Source organism: Odontesthes bonariensis, chromosome 2 (genome assembly GCF_027942865.1).
Source record: "Odontesthes bonariensis isolate fOdoBon6 chromosome 2, fOdoBon6.hap1, whole genome shotgun sequence".
NCBI lineage: Eukaryota > Metazoa > Chordata > Actinopteri > Atheriniformes > Atherinopsidae > Odontesthes > Odontesthes bonariensis.
The window spans coordinates 28,953,271-28,971,859 of NC_134507.1; the positions used below are offsets into that span (position 1 = coordinate 28,953,271).

Here is an 18,589-nt window from a genome sequence, read left to right on the forward strand (position 1 = left end):
ACGTTTGGAGGAAACCAAACACAGCATATCAGCACAAACACCTCACACCAGCTGTCAAGCACGGTGGTGGAGGGCTGATGATCTGGGCTGGTTCTGCAGCCACAGGACCTGGGCACCTTGCAGTCAATGGGCCTCATAAGAACATTTTCGTATTTTTATTCTAAATTTCTCTCACTTTTTTCGTACGAAGGTCTCGTACGAACGCACCACGTCAGATTCAACAAACGTTCTTAACTTGGGAAAAAGTGTTGTAAACGACCTGTTTAAATGATGAATCCCACCCAAGTCAGCCGCTGGTTACACTTCCCATTGACCTTGTTATATACAGAGTCAAATTAACCTTCAATTAGTGCATAATTTAAGTAAACAGAATAATGTCAGCATCATTATGGGGTATAATGTATATATTTATTTATGTTTGCTTCAAAGTAATTAAATATACAATCCATTAGTCAAGCAAACTCGATTGGGATAACAGCGGACTATTTTACGAAACTCCTACGACAGGTCTGATCACTCTTAAATTCTGTTCGTACCTGAAAGAAAACATAAAATACGAAAAGATTGGTGAATGCGCCAATTCTCTTAAATCACTCGTACGGACGACTTAAGAACAAATCTGTGCGTACGGACGGTTGTTGCATGAGGCCCATTGAGTCCACCATGAACTCCTCTGGATACCAAAGTGTTCTAGAGACTGATGTGAGGCCGTCTGTCCGACAGCTGAAGCTGGGCTGAAACTGGCTCATCAACAGGACAAAGATCCCAAACACAGCAGCAGATCTACAGCAGAATGTGAGAAGAAGAGAAGAATCAAGGTGTTGCAACGGTCCAGTCAGAGTCCAGACACAGAGAGCTGTGCAGAAACCAAAGCTGCAAACCTCAATGAGCTGAAGCAGCGCTGGAGAGGAGAGTGGGAACAAGATTCCTCCAGAACCAGGAGAGAGACTGAGAACGTCCCACAGGAAACCAGCTGCTGGATCAGGGGTTTACTTAGTTTCTCACTCACTGCTGCTACCAGCTGCTGGATCAGGGGTTCACTTAGTTTCTCATTCACTGCTGCTACCAGCTGCTGGATCAGGGGTTCACTTAGTTCTGTCACACCTTGCTTCTGCATTTTGTCAGTTTTTGTTGAATTAATAATAACATGATGTAATATGTCATGTGTTGCTGTTCACCTGAGGTTGCATTCAGCTCATTTTACAACCCGATAAGCTGCACTTCCTTTCTAACTGCTGTTTTTAGGTTCAGTGTGCGGCCGTCGATGGATTCAATTACACACACACACACACACACACATGCACGGTCTGTGCTGATAATGAGCTTTGGTGGTGTTGTGATGCACGTGCGCTGCTGGCACTGCACTGATGCACGTCGACCGCAAGCTAGAGACTCGAGAGAAAGTTGCTGTTTAACAACTCCTCTGGAGTTGGGTGTTTTAATGCAACCAGCAAAGCGCTCTGTGCTGTTATAATGACTCCGGGGAGGAGACGTCTGTAAACCCTCGCCAGTCTCCTCGTTGATCTTTCCCTCCTTCACACACAAACGCACAGTAATAACTAAACAGCGGTTCTGGACCTTTTCTGCTTCTAGCCAGCAAGAGTCCGACACTTGTTTTTACTTCCGCTTTAAGGAAGGATCAAAGAGCAGAGAAAACACGTGGAAGGAGGTCTTTTTTCTTGTTGATGCTCACAAATCGAGTTTTGTCTCTTTGTGAAATCGTCAAACAACAAGAAAAGTTTGATGTTAATCAAAAGCATGAAGCTGATTTAGAGGGTTTCTGTTTTTGCTTTCATTATAGAGTTTCCTCTCTGTTAATGTGCAGAGGTGGGTAGTAAGGAGTTACATTTACTTGAGTATGTTTTTGAAAAAATTGTACTTCTAGGAGTAGTTTTAAATCACTATACTTTTTACTTTTACTTGAGTAGATTTGTGCAGAAGAAACTGTCCTCTCACTCCGCTACATTAGGCTACAATGAGCTGGTTACTTTTCTTCTTACCTCTTTGGTATTCTACGCCTCATTATTTTTATCCCCCCGCGTACGCCTCATTTTAATGTTTTATTCTGACAGAGAGAGAGACTTCCGCCAAAGGCTCTACCACCTGACTGTGTTTCACCAATCAAACGTAGCCGTGCAGTCTGGTCACGTGACCATACTCAATCTCAGCGGCGGGACGGGTTAGCTTTACAGTTTACAGTCGTAGCAAACAAACAAAGAAACAGATGAAAAATGTCAGAATCAACGGTGGGAAATGAAGACGCAGACGAGGCCTCATACTGAAAGCATGTTTACCTTACAAAGAGTGAGAAACAGCAGCTACATTATGTGTCTTCTGTGTCAACCAAAACAAACGCACATTTCAGCAGAAACTCAACATCTAACTTGAGGAAACATGTAGCGCTAAGTTTCCTAAACTCGTTTTTTTTCCCCCCATGGATAGGTGAATGTTTGTTTTTTAGGTTACATATGTTTTAAACATTTCCTAAATCTCTTTTATTTTTTATTGAAGTACTTGAATTTACCTGGATTATTTTAATTTAAACTATTTTGTAATTAATTAATTCATTTTAATTCATTTTATCGATTGGATTAACTCTAATTTGCCTAAAGATGATTATTTAGTCTGATTGAATGCTTGTGTTAACAAAGTAGTTTTTTCACCAAGCACTTTTTTACTCTTACTCAAGTAATTATTTGGATGACTACTTTTTACTTTTACTTGAGTTGATATTATTCTAAAGTAACAGTACTTTTATGGAAATGTGAAGAAGAATAAGAAAGAATAAGAAACACCGGAGCTGCTGTGGCGTTCTTTCATCATTTCGAGGGGCTCTCTCTCTGGCTGCACACAGCAGAGTCACCGCAGATAAAACGTGTTCACACGTTGAAAAGTAGACACAGTTTTCAGACCTCGGGGCTCTTATGAATATAGCTGATTCCAAAGCATAAATATGTGTACCACACATGCTAATGTGACTTTCGGGAACAGCCAGGTATCAGGCGAAGCCAGAGCACGTGGGCAGGAAGATGTATGTTAATCTGCCGACTTCTGGATCTTTGTGAATTTCAACGAGCATTATGTTTTCATTTCGTAGGATTTACAGCGTATGCAGAGATGTTTGTATTGTTCATGTAAAAACCAGAGACACCCACCCCTGCATGCAGCTTCGTCTTTGCATTCATCCCCAGAGAGATTCCAGTTAGTTCAGTTTCATCCGTGGTGCTCACAGGAATTTAAATGAGCACAGAAAAACTCACCAGAATCAATGTTGCTGTTACTTTTGATAGATCCTCAGAGCAAACTGTTTCAGAGAAAGTCATTTCGACCAGAAAAAACCCAGTTAAAGTCAGAATGCAACGATTTTTAAAGCATTTAAGGTTCCGCAAGCCGTGTGAAGCCAGCAACAGGTTCGAACACCTTCCTGAACATCCCACAAACGAATGAGCTTAGCTGGCAACTGGTTAGTCACATGATATGAAGTGGCAGAAAAGCAAAGAGAAGAGGAATTCACCGCTCCGTGAAGCACTGACACTCATTTTGAGATGTTTCTGTGTCCATAAATGTAAGTTAAAACTAAACCTGCAGCACGCAAAGAAAAATGCAAGATGCAGGAATACTGCTGAAGGATTATAGCTTCTCTCTGGACATGATCAGTCAAATTATGCTACTTGAACGATATTTACAGGATGTGTTGTATTTGGGTTCAAATTTACGTTTATTCCGGCAAAGCAAGTTTATTTGTAGAGCACAATTCAAAGTGCTTTACAGGCAAATCAAATCATTCCATAAAGCAGAAAAATAATCATTAATTAACTAAAGTGCAGATAAAACACTTTCAGGTGTCATGTGCACAGCTAAATAGAACTGTTTTCAGCCTGGATTTAAACATTGTCAGAGCTGAGGCCTGTCTCACATCTTCTGGAAGACTGTTCCAGATATTAGGGGCATAAAACTGAAACGCAGCCTCACCTTGTTTAGTCCTGACTCTGGGCACCAGCAGGCAGAGATGGGGACTCGAGTCACGGTGACTTGGACTCGAGTCGACTCGAGTTGCTGTTTTGATGACTTGTGACTTCACTTGACAAAGAATAAAAGACTTGTGACTCGACTCGGACTTGGAAGTTGAAGACTCGCCACTTGACTTGACTTGAGACACGATGACTTGAATGACTTGAGTGTTAAGCATCTAGCATAACTTTGAACTTTGTTCGTCATTTGAAGATCCATTCTGACCAGTAAGTGCTTGTCAAATTAGCTAATGTAAGCCTAGCTTAGCTGCTGTTAGCCTAGTCGGTAGTTAGCTAACGTTAGCTTGATATGATACGGGGTGGACAGGTTGGACACATTGGCCAATGATGTTTACTGACAGTTACTTATATCTTGTCTTTTCACTTTATTAAGATCAGATTCTGCAGGTAAAATTGCAATAATAAGGTGACTTTGACTTCGACTTGACTTGACTTGCCCAAGAAAAAATGACTTGGGACTTGCACATGTGTAACTTGGTCCCATCTCTGCCAGCAGGAGATCCCTCGCTGAGGCTCTCAGAGTCCCAGTTGGTTCATATGGCTCTGACATGTCAGAGATGTACTTTGTTGGACTAATATGGTCGTATTTCCTGGTTCTGGTCAGGACTCGAGCAGCAGCATTCTGGATGTACTGCAGCTGTCTTATAGCCCGTTTAGAGAGCCCAGTGAGCAGGCCGTTACAGCAGTCTAACCTGCTGGAGACAAACGCATAGATTAGTCTTTCTAAGTCTGCTTTAGACACTATTCCTTTGATTTACAGTAACATTCTGTTTCATCTTTAAATGAAACAGAATTTTGTCAGTTTTTGTTGTAAAACAGATGTAGAACTCACAGGTGTGCTATATATATTAACAAGCCAACATTACGTGCATGTAAGTACAACAGAAGAGGGAAAAAAACAGCATCAGGAAATTGATTATCAACCAATGTTGACAGTATTTAGAGCATGAAAATACTTTGTTTTGTTCTTATCTCCAGACTTTGCATCAACAAAAATAATACAGTGGCACAAGGAACCTTTTAATCGCCATTCTACCGTTCAAATTAGCACGATTTGAGAGGTCAGTTTAAAGTCTGTGTCAGTGAGAATCTAATGACTCTATGCCCGAAAATACCAGCTTGGTTTTCTGTTTAAATCCACATACAAGTACAGCGTGATTTATAGGCATCATTCCACCTGAAGCAGGGGTGTAATAACAGAATACATTCACAATACCGTAAGCAGGAGCCATTTATTATTCTGTCACAGCTACTGCCTGCACACAAACACATTAAATACCCTGAACTTAAACTTTCAGGATTTTCGAATCAGACAAAAACCTCTGCAGAAAGTCCCAAAGTTAGATGCTTCATTCACCAAACGCAAAACAAAACTACACGACGCTGATTATGAAGCTTGTACTGCGAATTTGCAAATGAACAAGGTCTGCAATCAGAAAACATGGTGAAAATGTGAAAGGGAAACTAAATCTATTTTTTCCTTGTGCAACTTTAATGGGACGTCTGGTTTGTGTTGGATTTGTAGCCCAGAGGCTCAGACTCTGCGACGTTTTCCTGACTTTAACCAGCTTGTTTTTAGTGCTTAACCCCAGCCAAGTTGTGTCTGATGTGTAAAACAGCAACGTAACAGTGACTGAATGCAGAAAAGTTTCTTAAAAACACTCGTGGTCAGGACAGGACTCTTTGTGACCTAATTAACCCCTTCCACCGCTAAATACAGACTTTTTCACCTGTTAAATGTTGATTTGTGACTATTTGATGACTTTATGGAGTTATTTTCTGTTACAGTAGCACAAAAAACACCAAAAATCATCAATTAATAGCTTATGTTTTCATGACTGCGTCACATTTTGCTGTGAGATTAAACTATATCAGATTCCGAGCTAAAAGTTAATGCATTTAATAAAAGGTGATGTCAATAACTGTTTAATTCAAGTGTAAATGCAAAGTTTCACCCCCTTCTTAGACATCGCCATGGCAACCATACCCCAGTGATACCACATACCTTCCTATTGGGCCACCCAAAATAACCAGTGGGCAATTCCCCTCAAGATTACATCTATCAACTGTTTATTCACTCAAAAATATGTAGAATGAGCACATTTACACTAGAAAAAAAAGGATTTTTTTTTACATCAGTCTGATCAAAACCAAACTTTTAACCGAAAATGGCACAAAATCGAGTATTTCGCAACCAGACTAACACACTCAGATAATGCATAACTCCTGCATGCACACGCTCTACTCGCCTCCAAACAGCGAAAGTGCTCTAAACGTGCTTCAAATTTCCGTCTTTTTTGCATCTTTTTTTCTGTTTCTTTTGTCAGACGACCAAACACGTCAAAAACTGTGACTAAAAAAATCAGCCCATTAAGACCACGTGTCAGCTCACGGTCACTTAAAGGAGAAGTTCGTGCTTTGTATTTTTTAAACCTGGACTTTATTTCTGGCATTAAATACGTTCATCTAGTGAAAGTCGGCGTCCTTCGGACGATATTTAGATCCAATTTATCCGGGAGTGAACGGAGGCTGATGCCCCTATTTGTGGATAAACGCGGATCTAAATATCTCCCGAAGGATGCCGACTTTCACCAAACTGTTATCGGTGAGTAGATGAACGTATTTTATGCCAGAAATAAGGTCCAGGTTTAAAAAAAAAAACCAAAAACTTCTCCTTTAAAGCATTTCCAGACTGTCGCTCTGCTCTAATAAAATCCTTTTTGAACCAAAGTATAATCTTGACAACCGATAAGGTAGAGATAGCAAATAATTGATATTTTTCTTGTAATACACAAGAAATGCACATTTAATTCATATTTTAATACAGCATCACGCAATTTCTAAAGCTGCTTTGAAATTATTGAATATAATTTGTAAAAAGTGAACATTAGGACGCTTAAGGGTCTCTAGTTGGTTTCCTGTCAGGAAACGTTTACACCCACTGCTTATGGTAGCTTTCATACTATGTGGTTAGGTTTAGGAAAACATCATGGTTTCTTTCTTTGTCTTACCAGATGACAAGTCTTGTCTTCAAGATACAAAGGAGGTGCAGACATGACAGAAACTTCACCACTGAAGTACTGTCCAAGTCAGGAATTTGAACCGATTTATTAACTTATTTACGGAAAAAGTTAGTTATGGTGGGAATTATTCTAGCTGATAATCATCAGATATTCAGCTCTGAATTTTTACTTTCATGATGACAAACATGGTGATTCTTTTAGTACTTCTGCACCAAACACAACAGAAGTGAGGAAGCTGTCATAGATTCACCAGAAACAAAGGTCAGAATGGTTTCGGCACAGAAATAAAACACAATATTCACGCCCCATTCAGTCTGTGTTCGCCACAACCCAAAGAATTATGTCTCTGTTGGACGATCCTTCACCTCATGATTTGCTGCCAGACGGAGTACAGATGTAAGAAGCAGTGTGACCTTTATGTAATGAGGCAGAGGGACGAGTGGAAGTTGGCGAGCAGGAGCTGAGACACGAGGGAGAGTTTGGATTCCCTCTCAGACTGCAATTAAAGTCAACACCAAAGTTTTACAATGACTGCAGTTTCTCTGATTTAAGAGCCGATATTAGGCACAGTGAGAACGTTTTGTTTTACCAACGTGACCATTCCTCAGGGAGCGGGTCACCAGACGTTGGGCGGTCGTGGCGTTGGGATGGCGCCTTCGCTCTTCTGTTTGATCGCCAGAGACCCGGAGAAGGGCTGTTTAAATGAGATGCAGTAGTAAAGGCAGCGAGAATGACATTTCATTACGCCAGCAGAGAACATCTTCAAGGTACTTGAAGTCAGAACTGATTTAGTCTGACGGTTTTTCTTAAATCTTTTAGTTTCACCTGATTTAACTCGCACGGCTGTACAATCGCTGATTAAGAGCTATTCTCCGCATCCATCACAGGGAAAATCACAAAAGGACACTGATGGAAACCCTGTTTTGTTGGTTTGTTTTTAATGTCAGAGCATAAGCTGTCATCACAGAGCAGCCTCAAAGCCTCTTTTACACATGTGGAAAGTACATTTTATACGTGCTTTCGTGAAAGAAACCAACAAATGATGAGTCTCAAATGATAAGAGGTAAACTAGCTTTAATTTCTTTCTTTTTTTGTCATTTTGTATAAACATACAGACAAACAAACAATTGAACATGAAAAAATGAACATGAAGACCAATAGACGAGTGCAGACGTATCAGGGGGAGAAATAAAGATGTTCATAAAGAGACTGGTAAACACGTTAAACACGGTCATGAAAGTCAGCAATAAAAGTAAAAAAAAGGGCAACGAGGAAAGTAATCCAAAGGAAGTATTCATGATAGTCTAATCAAGGATTATCTGAAGTCTGACAGTAGAGACGTAAATAATCCATTTTTGCCAGTTTTCAATAAATACCTCCTTTTGTGTTCTTAAATTAAAAGTAATTCTTTCCATCACAAAGATGCTGTGGACAATATCAATCCATTCATCTACACTAGGTACCTCCTTCCTTAGGCATTTCTTCAAGGTCAAGGTCACGTTTATTTATATAGCACCTTATAACAACCTGGGTTGACCAAAGTGCTTTACATAAATAGATAACAATAAAATACAACAGATACATTTAACAAAGAAATTCAGCAAAAATTTTTAAAAGACATTTTAAAAAATTCAAGAGTTTCTTTTTTTTTTTTTACTTTGTTTATTAAACATTTTAAACATAATAAGACAGACATTGTTGGGTCAGAATAAAAATATAAAAACAATCAGTAGCCGCAAAAATTCTGTTAACCCCCAACCCACCCTGACCACCCATCCCACCCACAGGCCAACAATAAAAAAGAGAAAAAAGGAAAAAAAATGAATAAATAAATTAAAAAAATTAAAAAAATTAAAATAAATTAAAATAAATACAAAATAAATAAGGAGGAGATAAGTGATTAAGAATATTAGTTTAAATAAAAAAGTACAAATACATAGAAAATTTAAACTTACAGGTTTGTCAGATATTTAAATATCCTCAATGTCAGACAGAGCTAAGGAATCAAAATACCTTAAAAAGGGATCCCATGTAGCATGAAATAACTTGGTAGAACCTCTACAAGTAAACCTCAATTTCTCTTGTTTTGAGGTTGTAGAGCACTTCTCGCACCCAGCGGACATGTGATGGCGAGTGAGAGACTTTCCAATTCAGTAAGATCAGCCTCCGAGCGAGTAGAGTGGTGAAAGCCATGGCTTGTTTCATTGCTTTCGGCAAGTTAGAAACAGGGGGGATACCAAAAATTGCAGATACTGAATTAGGAGCAACCAGAAACCCATATGCTTCGGATAGGGAATTGAAAATTCCTGTCCAAAATGGTTTCAGCTTAGGACATGACTAGAACATGTGTGAATGATTAGCAGGGGAACGTTAACCACAGGCATCATTTACAGAGGAATACATTTTTGCTAGCCGTGAATTGGTATAGTGAGCTCTGTAAACAACTTTGCATTGAATTAGTCTATGCCGGGCACAGATGGAAGTTGAGTGCACCAGAGCCAGTGCAGAAGTCCATTGTTGTTCTGTAAACACAATGTTAAGATTCTCTTCCCAAGCTGTTTTGACTGCATTTGCAGATGTTGATGTTTCTGATAGCATAAGCTTGTATAGAACCGAAATACATCCCCTAAGACTGGGATCAATTGAAAGGAGAGAGTCTAATAGGGTTTCTGGAGGGCGATTCGGAAAGTAAGGAAACAGCTTCTTAACATTGTCACGGATTTGAAAAAAACGAAAAAAATTGTGTTTTGGAAGGTGGTATTTGACAGATAGCTGTTCAAAAGACGAGAACACATTTTCAGTATAAAGATCTACAATTGATTTAATTCCATTATCATGCCAAACTTTGAATGCTGAGTCCTGTGATGGTCCAAACATAAAGTTTTTAAACACCGATGTCAAGGCAGATGAGTGCAAAAGGCCGAGCTGTTTCCTAAGTTGGTTCCATATTTTTAAAGAAGTGGATACAACAGGGCAGTTAGTTAAGTGTGGGAGAGGAAGTTGTGAGCACAAGACTGAGCGAAGTGAGAACTGGGAGGACTTTTTCTCTAACTGAACCCAAGCCGGCATAGTGTCTTCTTCATCATTCATCCAAAATACCAGTTTCTGTACATTTGCGGCCCAGTAATAATACCTAAAAACTGGGAGGGCAAATCCTCCTTTCTCTTTGGGGGACTGTAAAACCGACCTACTAATTCTGGCAGGCTTCCCAGCCCATAAAAAGTTTGAAATCAATTTGTCTAATTTAACAAAAAACGATTTATTGAGAAGAATTGGAAGATGCTGAAACATGTAAAGAAACTTAGGAAGAATCACCATTTTCACCAAGCTTATTCGCCCAGCGAGTGAAATGGGCAAAATTGACCAGCGAGCAAAGTCAGCTTCTGTCTTATCTATCAAAGGGGTAAGGTTTACTCGGTACAGATCAGAAAGAGATAGTGCAATTTGAATGCCCAAGTAACGAAAACCATTATTAGACCAGCGAAACGGTACTATTGAGGACGGAAGGGTTTTGGCAGAGTCATTAATGGATAAAAGTTCACTTTTTTGGTAATTAAGTTTGTAGCCGGATATAGTGCTGAATATTTAGGATAATGGGAAAGGAGGAGATAGGGTCTGAAACATACAATAGAAGATCATCAGCGTATAAAGAAACGTATAAAGAAAAAATTCCAAGAGTTTCTGATGAACGAATATGCAGCGGTAACCATGGTAACCAATTCCAAAGTTTAGGGGCAACCACTGCAAAAGCTCAATCGCCTTTTGTTTTTAGCCTGCATTTAGGCACATCCAGGTAAAGTTTGTTTGCCGACCTCAGAGCTCTGATTGGTCTTTGAACATGTATGAGTTCAGTTAAATACTCAGGGGCCAGACCGTTTAAGATTTTAAAAACAAACATCAGGATCTTAAAATTTCTTGGTTAGAGGTTTTTTTTTACAAGCCACCAATAATATTCTCAGTAGATATTTATCTTTGTTCCTCCATTCCAGTTCCTCTTAGATCAACCACATATAGTGAATTGAAACATAGTTATTTTTGTTGAGCAGGGGAACTCCAGAATATATGGTAGTGATTTGCCCCTTTGCTTCCGCTGCATCTCCAACATCCTGTCTGGTTGGAATATGTTTTCTTTTGATATGGGGTGCAGAAATGGCAGGTGACATTTTTCCATGTAAATCCTCTCCAGAATGGAGAATTTGTTGTTTTTTCCATTTCCATTTTTCCAGTTCTCCTGTGTGATTATGATGTTGCTCCCAGATTCCCATCTTGATTTTATATTAGTTGTATTATCTTCTTATAAGGTTCATCTTGGTAAGCTTTTACAAATACCTAGCTTTAATTTATTTCTAATCTGACTTCATAATCAGATCAGCTTGTAAACATGAGATTTATTCAACATGTAGTCACAGTGTTTGAGCACTGAAGCTGTTTTATACATGACTGTTTTCATGGGAAATGTTCAGTCTAACCAACTGACGGCTGATTCCCTCTGTTGTGTTGTAACACATTTCATTGATATTCACCAATCTGCCACAACATTAGCACCACTGAGAGGTGAGGTTAAAAGCTTTAATTTGATCCGGTTACAGTGGCATCTTGTAGTGGTTCGAATATAATGGGGAATGTAGAAATGGGTCCAGTGAAGTCCAAGCTTTGATGGTGAGACAGCTGGGTCACAACATCTCCAATATTCCTGGTCTGCAGTGATCAGTCATGGGTGGTTGATTCATTTTTATTCCAATAGCAACAAATACAGTCCAGTTAAAGCCAATTACAATACAAAGCAAATACAAACACCATTTAAAAATAGTAGCCTTGCCAAGGAATCTTTGACTCCTGACCGTGCATGAGTTGTTGGTGGAAAGAAAAAAAACTCCCTTTTAAAAGGAAGAAACCTCCATCAGAACCAGAACCAGGAAGGTTCATATGTACATGGAGAGTAAAGAGAGCAGAAGGAGGAGAGGTGCATCATGGGAGCTCCCCCAGCAGGCTGGGCCTATAGCAGCGTAACTTAGGGATGTTTCAGGATCACCTGAGCCATCCCTAACTATAAGCTTTATCAGAAAGGAAATTTTTAAGCCTGGTCTTAAAAGTGGAGAGAGTGTCTGCTTCCTGAAGCCAAACTGGCAGCTGGTTCCACTGAGAGGGGCCTGATAACTGAAGGCTCTGCCTCCCAAACTGGCAGCTGGTTCCACAGAGAGGGGCCTGATAACTGAAGGCTCTGCCTCCCAAACTGGCAGCTGGTTCCACAGAGAGGGGCCTGATAACTGAAGGCTCTGCCTCCCAAAACTGGCTGCTGGTTCCACAGAGAGGGGCCTGATAACTGAAGGCTCTGCCTCCCAAACTGGCAGCTGGTTCCACAGAAAGGGGCCTGATAACTGAAGGCTCTGCCTCCCAAACTGGCAGCTGGTTCCACAGAGAGGGGCCTGATAACTGAAGGCTCTGCCTCCCAAACTGGCTGCTGGTTCCACAGAGAGGGGCCTGATAACTGAAGGCTCTGCCTCCCAAAACTGGCTGCTGGTTCCACAGAGAGGGGCCTGATAACTGAAGGCTCTGCCTCCCAAACTGGCAGCTGGTTCCACAGAGAGGGGCCTGATAACTGAAGGCTCTGCCTCCCAAACTGGCAGCTGGTTCCACAGAGAGGGGCCTGATAACTGAAGGCTCTGCCTCCCAAACTGGCAGCTGGTTCCACAGAGAGGGGCCTGATAACTGAAGGCTCTGCCTCCCATTCTGCTTTTAGAAACTCTGGGAACCTCAAGTAAACCTGCTGAGAGCAAAGTGCTCTGCTGGGAAAACATCCAAGAAGAAGAAGTCAGCGGTATTCCCTGATGGCAGCGGCCCCTCGCTGCTGAATGATGGTCCAACAATGGTATAAAGAACATTGTAATGACTTTGAGGCGCTGAGTTAGCCTCCAAATTCTCCAGATATCAGTCCAGTCAGGCTAATGTGGGAGGTCCCGAGGAGGTCATGAATTAGGGATATTTTGGACCCACTCCATAGTTGACCGCTGTTCATAAAGATGTGGCTGATTGACGTATAAACTGTTTATCATTACAGATGTTTCTTCTTTAAAATTAATTTAATTGTGATTTTTTTTTTTGTTTGTTTCTTTTCAGGCCCAAAAATTGAAGTCAAACTCGAGTGTCGATGGCGTGCTCTGCGTGGTAAGTTCACTGCTACTAACTATCACTGTAGATATGTTAGATATGAAATTAAGAACATGTGTTGGGAGGAAAACGTTGAGTGTCAAGAGCTCTAAGTCACCATTTTACTGTCATCACAGACCATTTCTATCGGTTAACTTGACTAAAAGTAGCAGATCGTCTGGAATTTGGCTAAATATACGTTGTCTGAGCGTGGCTTTTCAGTAACACTGACAAACTGCCCGTTTAAAGTTTCTTTCAGCTGATTTTTGTGTTGATTTTACAGCTCAAAAGTGGCGTGAAAGTTTTGTCTTGAATTCTAGAAAAAACTACCACAGGCTATAAAAGCTGTTTCGCCATTTTCTCTCTCAAAACAATTTTTTTTTATGTACGACCACAAGGCGGTGGCTCTGGTTATCAAATCATGGCACGCTCTAATCCGACCTCGCCGTTGGAAGTCTCTGACCTCCCTCTGACACTGATTGCCACTGCTATCCTTCCTGCCTTCTCTGTAAATTCCTGTTCTTTGTAGTTCCTTTGAGGCCGAAATGGGATCGTTGCTTATCTGCCGGCTTTTAAAGTTCACTGTAAATGTCATTGTGCAATAATAAGGCACTGTTATGCACTGGACTGACATTTAATAGAGGCAGGACCGGGTCTGGGGGAGATGACCCAGCCGTTAGCTTGGAGCTTTATATGAAAGCCAGAGAGCGGCGGTGAGATGTGATATACACCCACACAAATGTACTTTTAGCTTTACAATGTGGCATTTTAGTTGTAAAATACATCCTTTAATGTCTTTCTGTGTCATATGTGATGAAACCGTTGAGGAGGGTTCATTACTAAAAAAGAAGTGGTTCAGCATGGCGTTGAACGCTGAACTGGGGTCAAGTAAATATTGGCCCAAGCACCTGTGGTCAATGTCCTAATCATTTTGTACAATCTTAAGGTAAAAAGAAGGAAAGCACCACCATGCTAAAGTGTGGAAGCTGCAGGATTGAGCTGTCAAATAAATTTTCCCCAACTTTAATGAGCCTCTTGAGGTTGAGGTTTAAAACTTTATAAATATTCTGACTCATCAAACCAGACCCCAGACAACCAGCTGCCACGAGCTTGGCTAAGAAGCTCCCAACAACTCGGAAAATAAAATAAAGGGAAAAGCGGGAGAAGTCTATAAGGCTCTAACAATGTGTTTTTAGGTAGCTGTTCCCTCAGCTCACTATGTGATCAAGAGATGTCAAGTAAGAGGAAAAGTGGGGGTCAAGTAGAAGAAGTAGTAGCCTGGAGGAACAAAAAGGCTTTATGAGACCAAAGTTCAGCAACAGAACTATAAAATAATATCGCTTCATATATACATATATATATATATATATATATATATATTAGTCAGTTTTGATTATGTTGATCATCACTTATCAGGCAGTTTTTTTTAAAAAGATCCCAGGATCTGCTTTTGGAGGAGATCCAGAGGGACCTGCCACAGCTGATTCAAATCAGATTTTATGGTTAAATGTGTTTAAATTGTTGTTCCTGCATAACATCTGACATAAAAATAACCAAAAAAGTCATGTTGTAGTAATTCTAAGTGAAATGTTCGTTAAATTTGATAGAAAATGGTTGTAAGAATGTGGGGTTTTTTATGGTTAATTTGTGTTCCACTAATTGCTTTTTTTTTAATTTAAAATTTGAGCAGAGTGGTGGGCGGAGCCTGATAAGTCCACTTGATCTGACCAATCAGAGCAGACTGGGCTGTTTGGGAGACGATTGGGCTTCTTAGCTTCTTATTTTAAGGAATGACCACTCTTTTCCTATTATTATCACTATTATTATTTATTGCATAATAAGGAGCTCAGTTCAAGGCAAATTAGCGCCAGAAAGTTTACTCATGGATTAGTGTCTTCTAATTTAAACGTGGGCACCAACTAAAGACAGATGTTACATCAAGTCTTCTTCTGTGCACAGAAAACAAATCTCAAAATTACTGATGAAGAGGTTGCCATGTTTAAAGTGTGTAAATGTCTGTTTTATTTGGATCCTCAGCAGTTTGGTGTTCCCCCCAGTGTTGACTGTGAACTTTAACTTTTGGGTTTATCTGCTCTTTTTTCTCTCCCGTCCCTCTCAGTCCGACCCCCAGAACCCTCAGATAGACGATCCGAGCACGTCCAACGCCATCCTGAGCAACTCGGCTGCTTCCAGATGGCCTGTGGGCCCGACCCCTCTGCTGCCCCCGCTGCTCTGGCTGTGGTACTGCAGCTTGACCTCGCTCTCCTCACCGGGCTTCTTGTAGCCTTGCTGCTTTCAAAGCAACAAACCACTTTGGACTGTCAAACACACATTTGTACAAAAGAAAAGCAAAACAAGAAGTTATATCCTTTTTTTTCTGTGATACTTGTCGTACTTTTTTTCCTGGATCTTTCTTTTGGTTCCTACTTGATTTTTTTTTTTTTAGGAATTATTTTGTAAGGTTTATTGTTTTTTGCATTGCGGCTTTGTGCTTTAATGGTGATCTATTATACATGTTAGGTCAGTTTTGGCTGTGTGTTCACATTTGGTTAGTTTAAAGAAAGGGATTTAAAGCCTCTACGTATGCTGCTCAGATTTGAGAAAATACCTTGAGGACATTCCAGTTACTAACCCTTTGAACGCAGTGTAAATTAGCATCGATTTCCAGAGTTGTCCGATCGGTTTTCACCCACGTCTGTTTGTGTGTGTTGAGGCTATTGGTGGGATCTTTCGCTTAAAAGCCACAGTCAGTTCAGTAACAGCTACATCTTATCACTCGGGCAGCCTTTAGGTGTTAATTCAGTCTCCTCTGTGATTTGTGTATGTTTTGATGATGATGTAATCTGGTGTTTGACATTTTTTACGAGCCAAATGAAAGGTCCACGTGCACGTTACCTTTTTCCCGGGACGAACTCTGAAAACATCGGGGAAGTTCAAACGTCTACGCCCAAACAGTCTTTACTGTAGCTCATACTGAACCACGCGTTGCCGCTGGCAAAAGCACACATAGCAAAGTCCCACAAACACACACTGCACATTTTCACACACTCAGACAAAACCACACTTAGACACACACACAGCGCCGGGGATTCTACTCGCAGTCTTTACACCTCTAATAGTCGATGAAGTGATCCCTGGATAGCGGGCTGCTGCCGATGCTTGTTATCGTTCAAGCCAAGTTTCTTCATGGAAGGTGACCTAAATGCCGCTGAATGATCATCTTCTTTGTAGATTTGTTGTACCTCACTGCTTTGAGCCCACAAAAACAAGAGCTGGTAGATAAATAGGCTTCTCGCTGTAATGTGCGTCCAACTCATGCTTCCATCGCTCCAAAGCTTGTGGCTTCCTCGAAACTGCCGGAGCGCGTTTGAGGAGGTCGTCATAACTTTTAGTTGACCATTTGCTAAACCCTGCCAACCACAAAACTGTAAAAAATTTGAACTCCTGCAAAATATGGAAGTGGCTCCTTATGATGCCAAAGAGTAGAGACTCTCCTCTGAGTCCCACCTTGAAAGCCGAGGTCCTCATCAGGGTACGATGGTAAGACCAGCCACCTTTTGGAATTTGGCTCATTTCAGCTACTTGTTTCAAAGCCAACATCCTTCCCTTAAGCCTAACCCTTTGCCTGCTTGCCATAGCGGCCGCCTCCAAAACAACCAAAAAGGTTGTTTCTTTATACCCCTAGATGCGATTCATGAAAGCCTTTGACGCTCGACACCCTGATTTGACGATTGTTTTTTCACTTTTGGTTTACATTCAACTAATAATTAATCAAATGCTTTTGGCACTTCCATGTTGGGTTTAGGCATTATTATGATAAGGTTAGCCTTAAAATAAGTTATATTTACAATGTCACCATAATTTTCGTGGACACCATTTTGACAGTTCCCATGCAGTTCATCTAATAACCACCAGATGTCGTGTTTTCTTCAAACTTAACGCCTTGTCAGCGATGCTGGTCTTTGACTTTCAAAATATGGGATGGGGAGGTCCCTGTACAAAACCAAAGGAAGTTCGTTAGCCAAAGGAATGTTTTTTAATTTTTTTTTTTTAAGGAATATTGAATAATAACACTAGAAACGTACCTTTTCGTAAAGAAGTATGCATCGTAAAACTGTCCAAACAGACATCACGCTGGCAGGAAGACTCCAAAGTTTGGCAGGAGTTTAGCAGATGGTTAGCTCCCCCTTTTTTAAACAGATGACTTATTGACCGCGCACTAGAGCTGATCCTGCACACGAGAAATGTAAGCGTTTGATTTTTGACAAAACTTCCCTCCAGCTTGCGATCAGGACGTTTGACTATGTCGCTGTGGCACGTTCAGCTGGTCGCTTCAGGCGTTCGGACACTGACGGGAACATTTAAGACTCACTGCTTTGGTTGATGTAGCTTCTCAAAACACAGTTAATGCAAAGTAGAACTTAAATGTTATTTACCAAGCATAAACATGGTATATGCACTGTATGTACTTGGCTGAAACTATGAGTCGGACGAGTAAATGTCCGATGATATTTTATTTCAGAGCATTGTGAGCTATTTTGACATTCAGATACAACATAGAGTACGTTGAATAAGCCAGAATATTGTTTTTTATAACAACTGAAATGTATATTTCTCCCTGTATGTACATGATTATGGGATATTATTGCATCTGAGAAAGAGGATATCAGTGTAGCTCTCCTATTGTAGTTAAAGCATATTGTTTTGTACCATAGACCCATTTAACGTTGCTTAAATATGCTGTTGATTTTTTTTTGGCTAAGTTTTACACTTATTTTTCTATCTCTGACTCATTTGTTTCCGTTTTTGGTGAGTTAAGTGAATGAGATGGACCTCCCATTTTCTATGACTGCTTGGTGCGGTTATCGTAATTGTTTTAGTTTCACATCTAAAATAATTATGATGACAATTACTAGAAGTTGAGGAAGAAGTAAAACACCTAAATAAAGGGAATAAATCAACATTTAAAGGGACATGTATTCCATAACATGCCAGTTTTTGATGGTATATTTGACCTGGGAGGTGTTCAGTTTGGATGTTACAAGTTGCTTCACAACAAAGACCTTAACAGGATTGATGCCTCTTACTGTAGTTTTGATCATTTTATATTTGAATCCCAGTGTCTTCACATATCCTGTGATATGTGAGTAAAATTAGAGAAAGTAAATGGATCCACGAAGCTCAGAAGGTCTCAGAACTGTGGGTCAGTTTTGGACGTGATTTAACGTAAAGATTGTAAACATGTTTGCTGTCCATTGCCATCCCATCTGTTGGTTGAAATGGCTTATTTGGAGATGCAGACTCCCTCAACTATCTGGCATCATTAACTTTCTAGCTTGTGAAAATGTAAAATCTATTGTACAAAAGTTATAATTAAAAACCGTTACT

At 40.3% G+C, this 18,589-nt stretch overlaps 1 protein-coding gene across 2 annotated transcripts in view; it reads left to right on the plus strand.

The window, feature by feature from the left end:
- Positions 1 to 18,589, plus strand: part of gfra1a (gdnf family receptor alpha 1a) — a 167,721-nt gene extending 149,132 nt beyond the window's left edge. For both annotated transcript variants that reach the window (XM_075480989.1, XM_075481000.1), the window contains 2 exons: positions 13,172 to 13,219; positions 15,321 to 18,589. In XM_075480989.1, coding sequence (XP_075337104.1) covers positions 13,172 to 13,219; positions 15,321 to 15,485 — 213 coding nt within the window. In that variant the 3' untranslated portion in view covers positions 15,486 to 18,589. The remainder of the gene's footprint in view (positions 1 to 13,171; positions 13,220 to 15,320) is intronic.